The sequence below is a fragment of the Anabas testudineus genome, chromosome 22, assembly GCF_900324465.2.
Source record: "Anabas testudineus chromosome 22, fAnaTes1.2, whole genome shotgun sequence".
Lineage (NCBI taxonomy): Eukaryota > Metazoa > Chordata > Actinopteri > Anabantiformes > Anabantidae > Anabas > Anabas testudineus.
This window is the reverse complement of record NC_046630.1, coordinates 1,838,399-1,854,170: the sequence shown is the minus strand read 5'-3', so window position 1 is coordinate 1,854,170 and position 15,772 is coordinate 1,838,399. Positions and strand designations below refer to the sequence as shown.

Below are 15,772 nucleotides of genomic sequence, written 5' to 3'. Positions count from 1 at the left end.
TCATTGGTGGGGGAATAATTTCAGTGGAGGATTAAATTCTTGTTTTGTGCACAGGACGAAAATGTCATACACAAAATAAAATGGTTTGCTGTGGTTTCTTTTGAAAGGTTAAATTTTTGCTAAATTTTTAAATTGAAACACAACAAGTCAAAGCCACAAAGGGTTGGGTATAGGACAACGATTGATCATTCTGAATCGTTCATCTAAGATTTTGTCCAGGGGTCTTTTGGAGACTCCAAAGTGGCCTTTCAGGAGTTACATGATATTAAAATAGCAAAAATATTAAGGTAAGCAATGTATCTACAGTAGATGAGATAACTATTTACCAACCATCTGCTGGTTATAACCTTTCTTATATTGTTCAAATAAAATGTTTGGGTCATTTTGAGATCAAATGATTTATTGACTAGTTAAAGGAAGCACTCAACAGATAATTTTAAGTTGAAAATGATGGTTAGCTGCGAGGATAGAAGGTCATGTATAATTCTCTCAGTATTAAAGACAACCATGAGGTATGATGAGACAATGTCAAGAAATGAGGAAAGCGAGGACTCACTGTTCTTTCTGTACAGCAGGATTTCGAAGCAGTTGGACTCATAGTTGTCAAACGTCTGCCTGACTTTATCGATGGTCTTCTTGTCCGTCAGCTCTCCGTACATAAAACTAGAAAGAAAACCATCAATATCAGAAACAGCTGCGATCAATTCTGATCATTTAGCCTTTGACCACAGGTTCACATGTTGTCAATCACATAATGTTTGTAATGAGCTGCACTGGCAATCTGTCACAAAATGAGTTTTTTTTTTATTTTTGACACAGCAGCAGTATTAAGTCAGTGGACGGGTTTTGGATTGGTGCAGCCTGCATTTCCTGGCACGGTAGTAATTATTCTGTAAAAGGACTGAAGAGACTTTAATTTGTGCTAATATAATTAGTCTGAGTGATCACTTTGCCTCCCAACAGCTGCAGTGTCTTCAAAGACTAATGTAGACACTGAGGTGCAAATAAACAGGAAAATTACTTCGTAGCTACACAGAAGATGCAGTGTGACCAGAGTGCAGAGTCTTCCATGTCTATACCAGGTGCACATTCTGGAAACACTTTGAAAAGATCCCACAGAGGAGCCTACGAGAGCATCTTGGAAAAGAGACAACTATTGGATGGAGCAGTGTGTAAATCAATAGCCCACCGACGGTTCAAAGGTTACACTCAGGTCAGGGACTACAGCAAATCACAACATGTCAAGGTGGGTGGAGGTGAAGTGGACTGAGGTCCAGCAGAAAACACCACTTTGTCCTGTGCAGAATTTAACCCAAGAAAAAAAAAACCTGTCAAGAAACTGATCATAAACTGATGCAATGTATTTTTTGAATGAATGAACAATTCTACAGAAAATTAGTCACGAGGAGATGGTTGGAGTGGACGGTGGGTGTAGAATATGAACGGCTGCCAAACTGCAGCACAAGTTTGAATCGAGAGTCCCCAACAGCAGAACTTATGTAAAGTCCAATGCTTTATTTGTGCTTCTTTTTTAATTGGAATCACAGTACAGACTCAGTGTTTGGATGGATTTTTGTGGAGAAACTAAATGCTTGAACCATGAAAGACAGACAATGCGAAGGCTGGACTCCGAGTTCTGAGCAGCAAAACAATGTTTGTTTACTTTCCTATCACATTAATCCTTGTGAGATTTATGCTTTGACCCATTAGATTGTCCTCACACCTAAATTGGGTTGTACAGGCTAACAGCATTCCTTTGTTCGTGCTTTTACTCTACAGTACATGTACTATAGGCCCTGTGTCATTATGTAAATATGTCCAGTGCCAGTGTCTCAAATTCAGACCCTTTACTGTGGTCAAAGGATCAAAAATTGGTCCACAAAAAAGGGGACTGGGCCCCATTAACAGGCCACTGTCTTTGTTCACTGGCAGCAGCTTGTAAGCTTAAGCTCTCAGAGGGTTCTTCTGTCCTCTCAGTGTCACGTATGAGTGGACTGTTGGTCTCATTGTCCTCCGTCCAGAGCAGGAGAGAGTAGATGGATAAATCTCAGAGCCTCTACTCTCATTTAACTTGGTGTCAGAGTGAGGCTTTTTAGCCAGCGGCTAGTCAGGGCCATCACCCGCAGACAGATCTGAGAGGTGCCTTAGGAGAGAAGTCAGCCTTTGGAGTCAAATTTTAAAAAGTATTGACTGACAGTGGAGCAAGACACTGTCCTCAAGGTGGACCAGGCAGAGCTCCCCTGGCAGCTCTAAATTGGATTCATTTCAGAGTCTCACTGAACAGTGTGCCATCTCTTCTTCTCTTTCACAGAAAGTGGAAATGCTATATGAAGCCCCCCCATTTTTTTTTTGCAGGGTGACTCTGCTGAGCTCCACACTTTTGTTGCATGATATCCGAGCACCTCTCACACAGTAAACAAAGTTAGTTAGTTTATTTTAACTGATGTACACATACGGTAAATACAGGGATTAGGTTCATAACTACTGTACTGATTATAATGATGAACTTTTAAGGATATTTAGTCAAGCTGTATGTAACTACAGTTAAGAAACGATGCTAAGAACAATTTATCTCCATGATCATACTGTAGCTAATTATACAGTGTCTACTAGTACATCTTTCTAGCAATTACAATGCTTCAAAGTTCAGTAATCATATAAAACTAACAGAAAAGTCATGAGTTTCACCTGCATGTGCTGCTCTTCTGCATGACCTCAGCCCTGTGGAAGCCAGACAGTTTGCAGAATCCGTCATTGCTGTAAACTACAGGCCACTCCACGATCTGGGCGTTTCCCAGGAGGAAGCTGGTCTCTGATAAACGAACAGAATAGAAAGAACGTCAGGCCCAGTAACAGCATCAAACATCAGAAACAAATAAAAGGCTGCAAAGCTGCCTCGTCTCTCCAGAGGACTGTACACATACAGCATGTGAGAATCTGCCCTTCTTACACAGTCAAGCTGCCAATTAATGATTTGGCCCAAAAAGGATACCTCTGAGTCAATCCTGCCTTCAAATGGAGAATTTGAGGATGTATTATTTTTCCCCGAGCCTAAATATGTAAATTTAAATGTGCTAAACCTATGAGAGATTTGTTGCTGGGCAAATCAATTTTCATTAATCTATTTTTCAGTTTCAATGTCTGAATTCCACTTCCTGCACACAGGAACAGTCTGTGTGCATGTGTCTGCTTGAATCCTCAACATCTTAACAAACTCACAATAAAGGCTAAGAATGAATCCAGCTTGGTTTTCCATCTGATTCCATGTCATTGGAAATAAGATCAGCAGTACATTCATTTTCTCCTCCTTGTGACAGTCACTTTTATTGAATTACCATTACATAATTTACCATCATACTCAAACGTTTTCAGGCAGCTGCATCGTGCACTTCTGATGCTCACCTTACATAGTTACCAAATCACTGCACCTCACACCTGAGAGAAGACTGCAGACACACTATGCCAGTGCACGCTGCTGGGGGCTGACTCTTGTATAATCTCGTATTGTTCTGTTTCTCCAACGCTGCGGTTCATTTACTCACACTGAATCACATCATGTAAGTTTCATACAGACATTACACATCACCATTGTGGCAAAGACAATCACAGACACAACCAACTGTTCCCTTTGCTCTTCAAAAGCACTTTATAAGTGACAGGTCACAAATGATGAGAGTTTTCTGAATAAGTTTCATTATCTATGCAACCAACCACACTAAACATCCCTGCTGATATTAAATGTGAAACCAAGAACTGCAAACATGCTACAGAAAAATGTAAATGCAAAACTACTAGCTTGATGAACAATGGAGAAAATGCATCAACACAAAGATACAGTAACCCAGCAGGGATTCCTGACATGCTCATCCTGCCGTGACTCTACAGTATGATCCATGGGAGAATTCATGATAATCAGGATGATGATAACTTCAAGTAGTTAGTGAGTCAGTAGATTTAGAAATAAATTAATGTAATGTCATTTGTGTCACTAGGAAGCAAATCCAGGCATTTTGATAAAGGCGACGGTTATTAATGCAGCAGTTTGCTGCTGAAGCGTGATGAAGTGTGAATTAACAAAATAATATATATAATTAATAAAAAAAATTATAAACTGAATAAATATGGTATTTTAAAAACAGAATATCTATATATATATATATGAAAATCAACATCCAATTCCCAGTGTAGACAAAGACTGACATGAAGAGGAATCATTGACTCAAATGATCAGTAAAGTCATACAGTGATATGAATAATTAGGTTGTTGTATGAAACCCTGAATATAGTTAAAAGAGAATAAGACATCAGAGACTTGTGTGCATGTAAAGAAATGTTCAGGAATCTACTTAATAACTCATTAACACCAGAACACAGAGCTGAGAGTCAGAAACCTGTGGAAACCACAACAGTACTGAAATATAAAAATACTAGCAAGTATTTAATTACAGTATAGAAATACTTCAAATGGACCTTTCAAATACAGATGAACTTTTCCCGGTTTATCTGTTTATTGAAGACCTTCAAGACTTTGCCATGTGGAAGATTAAATCCCTTAAAGCATCATTATTGTTGCTGCACATTAAACAGCTGTGACAAACAGATACCAACGAAACAAAGACACAGTGGGTTTAGATATTTCATTTCATTTCAAACCAATTGTCCTCCAAACTTTAACAAAACTGTATTCTCGATAAGGCCAACATGAAATTAAACCAACAAATTAATTAAAGTGCAGTGTGAAGGGTCAGATGAGCACCTTCTGAAATACTATATTTACCTGCAACACTGACCCTTCAAATGCTAAAGCTAGTTAGCACTGTTTGGCTAACTCTCTAAAATCTATGCTAATCATTCAGACAATGCTGTCAAAAGCTTCCAATCACTTTTTAATAAACAAACCACCACTAGTAACAAATAATTTACAACAAGCATCCAACAAACTATAATTATGTACAAATAACCAAGTTTATAATGTCATTAATTAGGTGCTATAGCTAACTAGTGTATTGCAAGTTTCTAGCTAGCTACAGTGAGGTCAATGCTACAACAAAATTAAAGTTGTCTTAACACAAAACACATTATATTACATTATATTACATTATATTACATTATGTTACATTATATTACATTATGTTACATTATATTACATTATATTACATTATATTACATTATGTTACATTATATTACATTATATTACATTATGTTACATTATATTACATTATGTTACATTATATTACATTATATTACATTATATTACATTATGTTACATTATATTACATTATATTACATTATGTTACATTATATTACATTATGTTACATTATATTACATTATATTACATTATATTACATTATATTACATTATGTTACATTATATTACATTATGTTACATTATATTACATTATATTACATTATATTACATTATATTACATTATGTTACATTATATTACATTATATTACACAGCTAATTCATATTTGTGCCACCTGAGTTTGTTAATTTCACCACAGGTGCTAACATGCTATCAATCGTACCTTAGCAAAAACAAACACGCTTCTTTCCTCCTGCAGCTGCAGCTTTGAGTTCATCTTCTTACTTTAATCTGTGATTCACTTTCTTCTCAGCTCTAACTACAGAACGTGTTTCACCTTTAACCTCCTCCTTCTTATAGGTCAACCTATACCTGCCCCACCCACTGCCGATCACCTGGATCAGGTGTGTTCAGCCAATCAGAAGCTAGTGGGTTGATCCAAAGACTCATTGTACTACAAAGAAGTAGAGGAGACATATTTCTAGTAAGTACCACACAGGAGGGAGTAGTACAAGTACATTGCTAAAACTTTGAGGTACTTATGCCTTAATTAGAATTACTTTATACTTCTACTGCAGCAGTGCTGTTAAGTAACTAAGTACATTTACTCAAATACAATAGTAGTAATAATAATACTCCCCTACAAATCATAGAAAATATTGTACTTTTACTTCAAATTATATAATTAATAAAATGCTGATGTTGTTGAGATTTGTCAAACAAATCTGAACTAAACTTGTACATTTATGTAGAAATACACATTTTTTCTACTTTTAATTTTGTACATGAAGTAACATTTAAAGGTTGTACTTTATGACTTTTACTTGAATAGAAGTAGGTAAGGGTACTTCAACTTGTTGTGGAGTATTTTTATGGTACTTGCACTTTTACTTGAATATTAAGTTTGTGTACATTATACACCACGTGCACTACAGAGGGAAATGTTGTACTAGCTGTTTAAACACTAAGACAAAGGCAATGTTACTAATTATCAGCTCGCTTCCTACAGTTAAAGTAAAAATAGTCTACCTCTCTGCATCTAGCTGAACAACTCCCCCATATGACATCATCTGGAGGTGTTTTGGTTTAGATGATGTCACTGTGGAGGTTGTAGTCTTAGTCCACCAGCTCCTCCAGAACTCCTCCAGATGATCAAGAGTTATACTCTTGGTGTCTGGAGGAGAGTTCATACTGAACTTTGATTTATCTTGATCCAATTTCTCAAACCCAGTGATGAGGACGGCATGACACATTTGAAAGCTAAAATCCAGCAAGGAGAGCTTGATAGATTAATTCTGTCTGCACCCAACTGCTCTTACAACATGTGAGAAAAAGCAGATTTAGGTAAAATAACTCACTTTAATGGAGCTCTTAATAAATATTTTAAAATAAATATTACATTTTTTAGAAAGATTAATGACTAAAATGATTTCAGTCTCCTACATTGACTTACTACTACAAGTAAAATGTTTTCTTTAACGATTTATTGTGTATTTGATGGGTGCTGTTCTCCCTGTTTCTGATCTTATATATGAGCTGTTCACACTGTATGCTACTGTATTTGTGTTCATGATTGCTTTTAAGTATAAGAAGGTACCAGGTACCAAAACAGTGATGCATATACCACGCAGGTCTTATTCTATTAATGCTGCAGCCTGATTGCAGTAAGGTCGACAAATGTCCTGTTACACTAACCTAATCCTAAACAAACCGTACTCATTAGGCAAAAAATGAGAATAAATTCATGCTGGAACAGTCTGCAGGCTGCATCTGGAGAGTTTGTTTGTGAGAGGATAAATTAGATAGTAGGCAACTCCTTATTAGCAAAAATTACCATCCCACGATTCTGTTCCCACAAACTATGAAATCTTTAACAAAACAAGTGGGGGAGAAAAAAAATCATCAATTTCCTGATTAAACTTGATCAAGTTACCCAGCGGCTGCAGCAAAGTGTAAATACAGACAGACAGCCGGTGTAATATCACATTACAGAAACTTCTGCAGTGGAGAAATTACCTCCAGCAGCTTGTTGTTCTTCCTCCTCACCCTTTTATAACCACATACATATTAAATATTAATTTGACATATTCTGCCTGGAGATAGCTTGCTCACCGGGGAAAACAATAAAGGTGGATTTAAACTGTTCAACAATTACTGTAGCTGCAAATCTCATGTACATCACCGCGCTGTCAACCAGTCTTCAGTGCATACCATGGGTTTTTAGATGGATGACGTCCAACTCACCAGCTCATTAAACCTACTTGAGACATAATTCATCAGAGGAAACCTTGTTTATCGTTTTATTGCTTTATTTAAATGCTTTAGTTTAGCTATTGCTTCTGTGGCTTTGGCCAATCACTCACCACAAAGAAAACAATCTTATCTATATGAGCTAAAGCAATCGTTCATGTCTGGATGACATAAACACACTAACTACTGTAAACTATAAGACATGCTAACAATGGACAAGTTGTGGCAACAAGTTCACTCACTTTCTTGTTTTCTCTAGTAACGTAAGTAAAGTTGAGGAGATGTCTTGTCCTCATGTTCCCAGAGCTTTGCTGGTGAGTTCATTCTGAAAGTCCTGAGGTGACTGACACTGCAGAAGACCCAACATTATTGACCAGCCGCCAACTAAACTAAGATTCAGACTATTTCGAATCCTTTTTGCACAGTTTTGTTACACAAGTTAATTTAGCTTCATCTTTGTCAACTCCCAAATGATTCTGAGGACATGAAATGATTATATTCAACCGGAGCTACAGCTCTGTGTTTGCAGAACAGATAAAAATGACGACCAATCAAAAAATAAGATCCAGCAATTACAGAGAATGATCACCTCATGGCTGTATGCCTCCACCAAGCAGACAAGTTGCAGTCATGTATGTCTATCCAGACTTCTGTCCTAATCAGTTTGTGCCAGACATAATGAAATTCCCTCCAGGCATTCTCAAGATATTGCTATGACACAAATGAGACAGACGTGACTGTCGCCACTAAAATCCGTTCATCTTTCTGTTTTGGTGGATGTTTGCAATCTACTCGAGGTGGTCCTGAGATGTCACATTCACAAGCGTGGGACAGACATGACCTCACAGTGGCCTTAACCTTTGATCTTTGACCAACAACGTCTAATCAGTTCACTGCGACCGAACATTTTAACCAATTGCTGATTGCATTTACAAGAAGGTAACAGACGAACAACATAGCACCCTCGACCATGGTTGTCACAGATGCAGAGGCATAATAGCCTAGTAAGACAATAACTATGAAGTGTGCTTTACTAACCAACAAGAAGCTCCAAAGATGATCAATAAACAAACGTAGACACGGTTCATTTTATTCCAAATATATTGTGAACATTTTTATCCTAATGACTTCATGCATGCAAAGACATATCCTGCATCCCTTAATGCAAGAACAACACTTAAATTAATGCAACAAGTATTTTAATCACTAAACTGATTTCAGTCATCATGACTAATGTCTTAAACACTGACCAATCACAGAAGTGCACGTTTTCCCAGAGTTGCAATCATAATTAACTATGTAAGCTCTTTATGGTGCTTTAAATAAAGTGGTGACGACATTCCTCAACACAGTAACACATGATTTATGATGAAATTAAATGCATTATTGTATGAGGGTGGATTGTCCACAACAAATACAAAATTTAGTGCTGAGGCAGAAGGTCTTCTAAGGTTTTCTAAGAATGCACAAAAACACAAAAGTAACTACAAAGAAAACAGGAATAGAATTAATAACTCACCCGTCTTGATGATTCAAATATCCTAGTTGCATTGTTTTAGTATTAGGGCGTGTTAATTATTTTATATATTATTATTATATATCCTAAAAGTTCACTGATGTTAGATGCCTGCAGCGTTACCAACATATTTTTAGCATGTGACTATGTTGTTTTGCAGTTTTCCACACACTCTGAGCAAAGACTTAACATTCAAAACCGCAGATAAGGTCCTTCAACAGCTGCCAAATCTGCTGAACTGCTAACTTTGGCAGGTAATCATCATTTAAAGAAAGAGAAAAGAGAAAAACGTTGGCTGGTAAAAGAATAGATTCTGGGATGAAATGATACAAATTTGACTATGTGCATGCCAAAAACAAAAAAACACTACAAACATGTTTGTGTGTGTTTGCACCAGAGGGAAAAAGCTGTGAAAAAACTTTTAAACCATAAATAATATAAAGTATCTGCAGTGAACTAGAGACGAATGAATTGTTGAAGATGTGTCAGCAGCTCTTTGAGGCAGGTTTCACTGCAGGTTTTACACACTGATGAGTAAAACCCTGCAACAGCACACTCGATTGATTTTACTGGTCAGCCATCTGATGAAATAAAAAAATAGCAACCGTAATACAAATGTTCTAGCTGCAGTCAGGGAAAAACCTCTATTATATCGGCAGTCGACGTCACTGGAAGAGTAAAATCCAATTCTTAATAAAACACCCAAATTGCTTCTGTATATCAGTCAAAGACTTTCCAATAATCATGTGGTCACATGCATTTGGAGACATACGTAGGAAATAACAGCTTCAAGGCAAACAGTATATTTTAAGCATGTACAGTGACCTTTAATAATCCACATGAAGATGCAGCAGGAGACGTGAACAGCTACAGAGGAAGAGGCTGCTTCATTCTGTGTTTGCTCAGTAGCAAAGATCATTACCATGGGTTACATTTAAAACCATCTGGACCTTATTTTTTTAAATAGCGGAGTTTATACTATATTTAGAGCAGACTGTATGTCTCTGTGCATTCACAAGAAAGCACTGCACTGAAACAAGACAAGGTCCTGTGATAACAGGTGAAGAGAGAAGTGGGAGAGAAATGTAAATGACCTGCTGACCGTGCACCAGATTCAATCAAAGTAATTAAACTTCCACTACACTCTTCTTTTTATTCCCTGGAGCTTTAAGGTTTTTTGGAGATCTTCCAGATGTTCTGTGCATGTTGTGTACACATTTATTCAGTCTGGAAAATTGGACACACAGCAGAAGTTTGCAATAAGTGGCCCAACGTCTTCCTCGCTGACGCGCTGTATTTGATCGGTGCAATATCTCAGTAGGTGGGCACTGACCACGCAGGCCGTTACCAGCTCACAGGTCAATATTGTTACTTACTGCTTAGCCTTGTCTGTAATTGCTCTCTACATTACTCTTTGTCATGAATATAATTGCAGACTAATCTAAACAGTGCTGAATTCACACAGTCAACTGAGTTTTGACAGTCTGGTCATTTTACATCAACGTGATTAACGCCTAACGTAAGCTAGACACCCTCTTTTCAGTGTACGGGGGTTCAAACAAGCATCAAAAGTAAATCTAGAATCTAAAACTCTGCCTTCTATTTTCTGTATTAAATACAAACTTAACATGGTTTCTCTCACAATTAGATCACTTGCCGTGTGCAAGCATTAATAGGCTAAATTTCAAAGAAATGTTTCAAAGAAACCACAATCCAGACTTCTTCAGGAAGAGAAGAGATTTTAAAACTGCTAAACTTCATGTTGGATGTAAGTAAATGAGACCTGGAGAGCAGAGTCGACGAGCGGGAGCAATAATCCAGTAGAAACCAGACACAGATCATACAAAGAAGACAACCTCCAAACTGAGTTACTGTCTCTGAAGCAACCAAGAACCAAGAACCATTCTCCGGTCGGTAGCACCACCAAAGATCACACTGTAAAAAAAAATCTGTGTAATTAACGGTGAAATACCAGCAGCTGTGGTTGCCAGAATTTCACCGCAAAAAATAGGGTGAAAATGTATGACACATTACGGTATATTTAATAAGAAACCGTACATTTTATACTTGGCAACTTTTTTGGTTTACATGAAATTACTATAAAAACACAGGTTTACTGTAAACCTGTTTACGGTAACTTACTATAAAAATAACTGCTATAGTTAAATCTATTGACAGGTAAACTATGTAAAATAACAGGTATACTGTAAACCTAGATACAGTCTATTTCAGTTATAAACACAGTACAACAGTATACAACATTACTGCATTTTATTGCAAAGATTCACAGTTACGGTAAAATACCGGCAGCTGTGGTTGCCAGAATTTCACCGTAAAAAATAGGGTGACAATGTATGACACATTATTACAAAGATTCAAAGTTGCGGTAAAATACCGGCAGCTGTGGTTGCCAGAATTTCACCGTAAAAAATAGGGTGACAATGTATGACACATTATTACAAAGATTCAAAGTTGCGGTAAAATACCGGCAGCTGTGGTTGCCAGAATTTCACCGTAAAAAATAGGGTGACAATGTATGACACATTATTACAAAGATTCAAAGTTGCGGTAAAATACCGGCAGCTGTGGTTGCCAGAATTTCACCGTAAAAAATAGGGTGACAATGTATGACACATTATTACAAAGATTAAAAGTTGCGGTAAAATACCGGCAGCTGTGGTTGCCAGAATTTTACTGTAAAAAGTACGGTAAATCAAATAAGGCATTACAGCTGATTGGCATAGATTTTACAGTCAACAATTACTTATAATAAATTCCAAAATAAACATATAAATACATTGTAAAACAACAAACTATAATCATTAAAAGTAAAGGTTGTGCCTTTAAGCATTCTGTGTTGATCTGATCCAATAAACTGCCCATTTAACTCACAAAGTAGTTTTAAGAGCTTGAAAAACAGCATGTATTTTTAGGTCAATGTACAGTGAAATTAACAATATAAACATCATAAGAAAATGTGGCCACTTGCCCAGGATGAGTAATAGGTCAGACATGTCTGAAGATGGTGCTCAACATGGTTTAGAGTCTCTCATGAACATGATATTCCATAAAGTAGAACCCATGATGTATGTTGTCATCATTTCTTCTAGAAGATTCCCAAGATGTCCATAAGGTGCACACTGTGGACTGGCAGGTTTTTCTCTGCAGCCAGAAAACAGAAACAAAGCAAAATTAAAATTGATGCAGTGATGAGCATTACACACACACATATATACAGCCTTACATACACAGTACCAATGAATTTTACGTGATAAAAAGTTGAAGTATAGTTTTGCAGAGCATGTTAAGAGTATATGGGCAAAATATAGAATCTGACATATTAATCACCAAGCAATCAACAGCATTACCAGCCTAAATACTCAGATGTCTCCACTTAGGCAGTCAGACAATTCACAACTATACTTTAGAGTTCTGGTTTCTTCTGTGTATAATGAAGCTGTTGCTTTGAGAAAGATCAAGTTGAGTCAAGTTTAAATTTTGATTGCATCTTTCTATTTTTTATTACACTAACATGAATGAGGGGGGCAATAATACAGCTTACCTCTAATTTGTCTAAACATCAGCGGTGTTTAACTCATAAGGTTCACACTTGAATGAAGTCTGAAGTCCTCTACAGATGTGGAATGATGTTCAGGAACTGGAACTTTGAACAGGTCTTGTCATCATTCGCGTTCGTCAAGTATGACGTGGACTGGCATGATCATCTCTGCAGCCAGAAAATAGAAGCAAATGTTACATTGATGCAGCGTTTAAGCATAATGCCTAAACACAGATATCTGATATATAGTTTTACAGGTCATATTTTTATCAACAGTATCAGTGTGAAACACAGACACTAACATATTTGTCACTAAGACATCAACAGTACAATGCAACAACAACAATACAATGATACATTCACTGAAGCAGTCACAAAATCCACAGTCACATTTCAGACTGCTTGTTTCTTCTGTGTACGATGAGGCTGTTTTCTTGAGGAACATGAACTCTACGAAATTGAAATTGTGCTTGCATCTACATATTGTTTGCTAAACTATGCCACAGCTTACCTCTAATTTGCCTTGACATCACTGGGGTTGACATGATGGAAGACAGACATGGAACGATGTTCTGAAACTGGAACAATGAGCAGATGTTGGCACCAGTTTGGCTTTAAGACTTAAGTTGCCCATCATGTTTACGTTCTGGACTGTCACGATCCTCTCTGCAGCCAGAAAACAACTTGTTAGACAAGGTACTGAAGACAGATAACTAAGACTCAACTAAACAAATAATATAATTTTTTATATTATTTATTTTTTAAATAGAAAATATTAAATATAAATGCAGTTTACTTAACTTAAAAGAGATTGCTAGAGAAATCTCTATGTTCTCGTGACATGTGGCCAGTAGAGGAAGATCTGACCTTGAAAACATTAGTAGATCCTGTTACTGGACAGTTCACTGCTCATTTTCACACTGGTACTGCGCTATTGCCTCCCAACAGTAACGCTAACATTAACAAGAGCAGATACCTTGTGCCTCCACTAAATGTGAGCTTTAAAAGCTCTATATCTACAAAATGTCTCGTTGCAACCAGCTCAACACTTGAATAAACAATGTGGTTCATTACGATGAAGTCTGCCGTGAAGGACTTAGTACTTCAATGTTGTAAGCAGAAATCACAGAAATTACATCTACACATTTTGTTGTACACTTAGCTAGCTAGCTAAACACATTAATGTTTAACACAAATACATCTAAGACAGTTAGATGTAAGACAAATGTTAGCTAGCAAGTTAACGTGTAAGATTAGCATTAAGGTTAGCTAGCGGCTACGTTAAAAACGTTAACTAAATAACGTTTTGGGAACACGTCGTTAACCTCAACTTTAATGTCAATTACAATAACCGTAACTTTTAAGAAGAAAAATTACCGAAACGTTATTTTAAACCTCAAACTTACCTCCACACATTGCTCCTCCAGGGTAACATTCAGGAGACGCTGTATTCCGCGGTGCTGCTCGGACAGAAGCGGCGCCAACTGTTCAGCGTCCGTTAACATTTGAACCACAGTTTCCCGCTCTCTGAATACGTCAGTGCTCCGTCTGTTAGTCTTTAAATGACGGTGGTTCACAGACAGTTTGAGAAAATAAGATAAAATACATTTACAACCAGTAAACCATGTGTTACGGTAACTCACCATATGTTACGGTAACTCACCATATGTTACGGTAACTCACCATATTTTCAGTATTAAGTATTACGGTGATATAAATGGACCTGGTCATTACCAGTATGGAGGATGATCCCAGTGTGGGCCGCATTTCAAATCCTATTTATTATATTTCCAGTTTGTGCTGTAGGTACATTAGAGGTCAGAGGTCAACAACAAAACTAATAACAACATAATTAAGACAAACTTTTCCAGAAACTTGATACATGAGATATTTTTCAACACCAACGACTTTAATTTCTTCAAGAAATGTATTATTCATGTTTTAGTTTTCCATCACACATTAAAGCCTTACAAGTGTAGAACATAAAATGACAGATAATAACAGTATATGTAAACATATATTTTATTTCAAAATCAACATAAATACCATATTTTTAACATCTCCTTTCTGTAGAAAAAAGAAAATGTTTTTGTTGAATTATAAAAGGTTTTAAACCGTAAATTTCAATGTATACGTCAACAAAATCTGTAATTTAAACCAAATAATACCATTAATTTTACGATATTTACTTGCTTGTGGCCTTACGGTATTTTCCCATTAATTTTAGCTAAATTTTATGTTTTAACGGTAAAACTGTGTGTTTTCTACATACTTTCACAGTAAAAAGTACAGTTACATACTGTTTCTTGATTAACAGTAAAAAAGTGTATCTATTACTGTGATATATTGTTTTGCATTTAACGGTAATATACTGTTGCCATTTAACAGTTTTTTACCGTAATTTCTACAAACATTTCTTACAGTGCACAGCATGTTCCCTAACAACTACGGCTTTATCTGTCCATCAATTATCTGTGCTGCCTACTTTCTATTGGATCATGGAAGGGCTGGAGCGGATCCTAGTTGCCACTGGGTGACATGTGGCGTACAACCAGGACCGTTCACTAAGACTATTGAAGGGCTGACACATATCACAAATGGCCTGAGTGCAGCAACAAACGATTGTCCGTGTCAGATGCGTTCTCACTTGAGGAAATATTTTGTTTGGGCTCAGTGAAGCTGATCTCTGGGTGGAGGGCATCCAACACAAAAGTACACCACACCACACATTCAGGCTGACAGCTGCTCTTGGTAATGAATAAAGACGTTCAGGGTTCCAGTGCATGTCTGAAAACAGCTCTAGACAGACCACTATTTGACTACAAACTTCTATTGGTAATCGTATTTCTGGCTTGTGGGAGGAAAACCAGACTCTAACAATGGGAGGAAGATGCTAATTCCACAAAGAAAGGGCCCAGTCAGCCAGTGGGTTCAGACCTTCTCGCTGTAAGGTGACGGTGGTAACTGTTGCTGCTCTGTGCTTCCTGCAACAACTCAAAACACCTAAATAAATGATTTACTATCGTAAAGTTGATGATAAACAGTACATCCTCGATATAAACATGATTCAACCAAGGTTGTTGGTGGCTCACCTCCTAGAATGAATCACACAAGACTGCAGTGCATTATGGTGAAGTTTGG

The 15,772-nt window shown here is 36.9% G+C and overlaps 1 protein-coding gene and 1 long non-coding RNA gene across 2 annotated transcripts in view; both read right to left on the bottom strand.

Moving 5' to 3' along the window:
* The window catches only part of kcnh5b (potassium voltage-gated channel, subfamily H (eag-related), member 5b), a 105,300-nt gene that overhangs the window by 86,575 nt on the left and 2,953 nt on the right, over window positions 1-15,772 (bottom strand). Inside the window, exons 2-3 of the mRNA XM_026338880.1 lie at window positions 2,689-2,812; window positions 557-663 (exon numbers count right to left, since the gene is read on the bottom strand). Of these exons, the coding sequence (XP_026194665.1) occupies window positions 557-663; window positions 2,689-2,812 (231 nt within the window). The remainder of the gene's footprint in view (window positions 1-556; window positions 664-2,688; window positions 2,813-15,772) is intronic.
* On the bottom strand, window positions 11,327-14,376 carry LOC113151482. Its single transcript, XR_004463362.1, has 5 exons — window positions 14,315-14,376; window positions 14,038-14,187; window positions 13,143-13,498; window positions 12,635-12,799; window positions 11,327-12,234 (listed from the first exon to the last, which is right to left on the bottom strand). It is a non-coding gene; the product is annotated as an uncharacterized LOC113151482 (long non-coding RNA).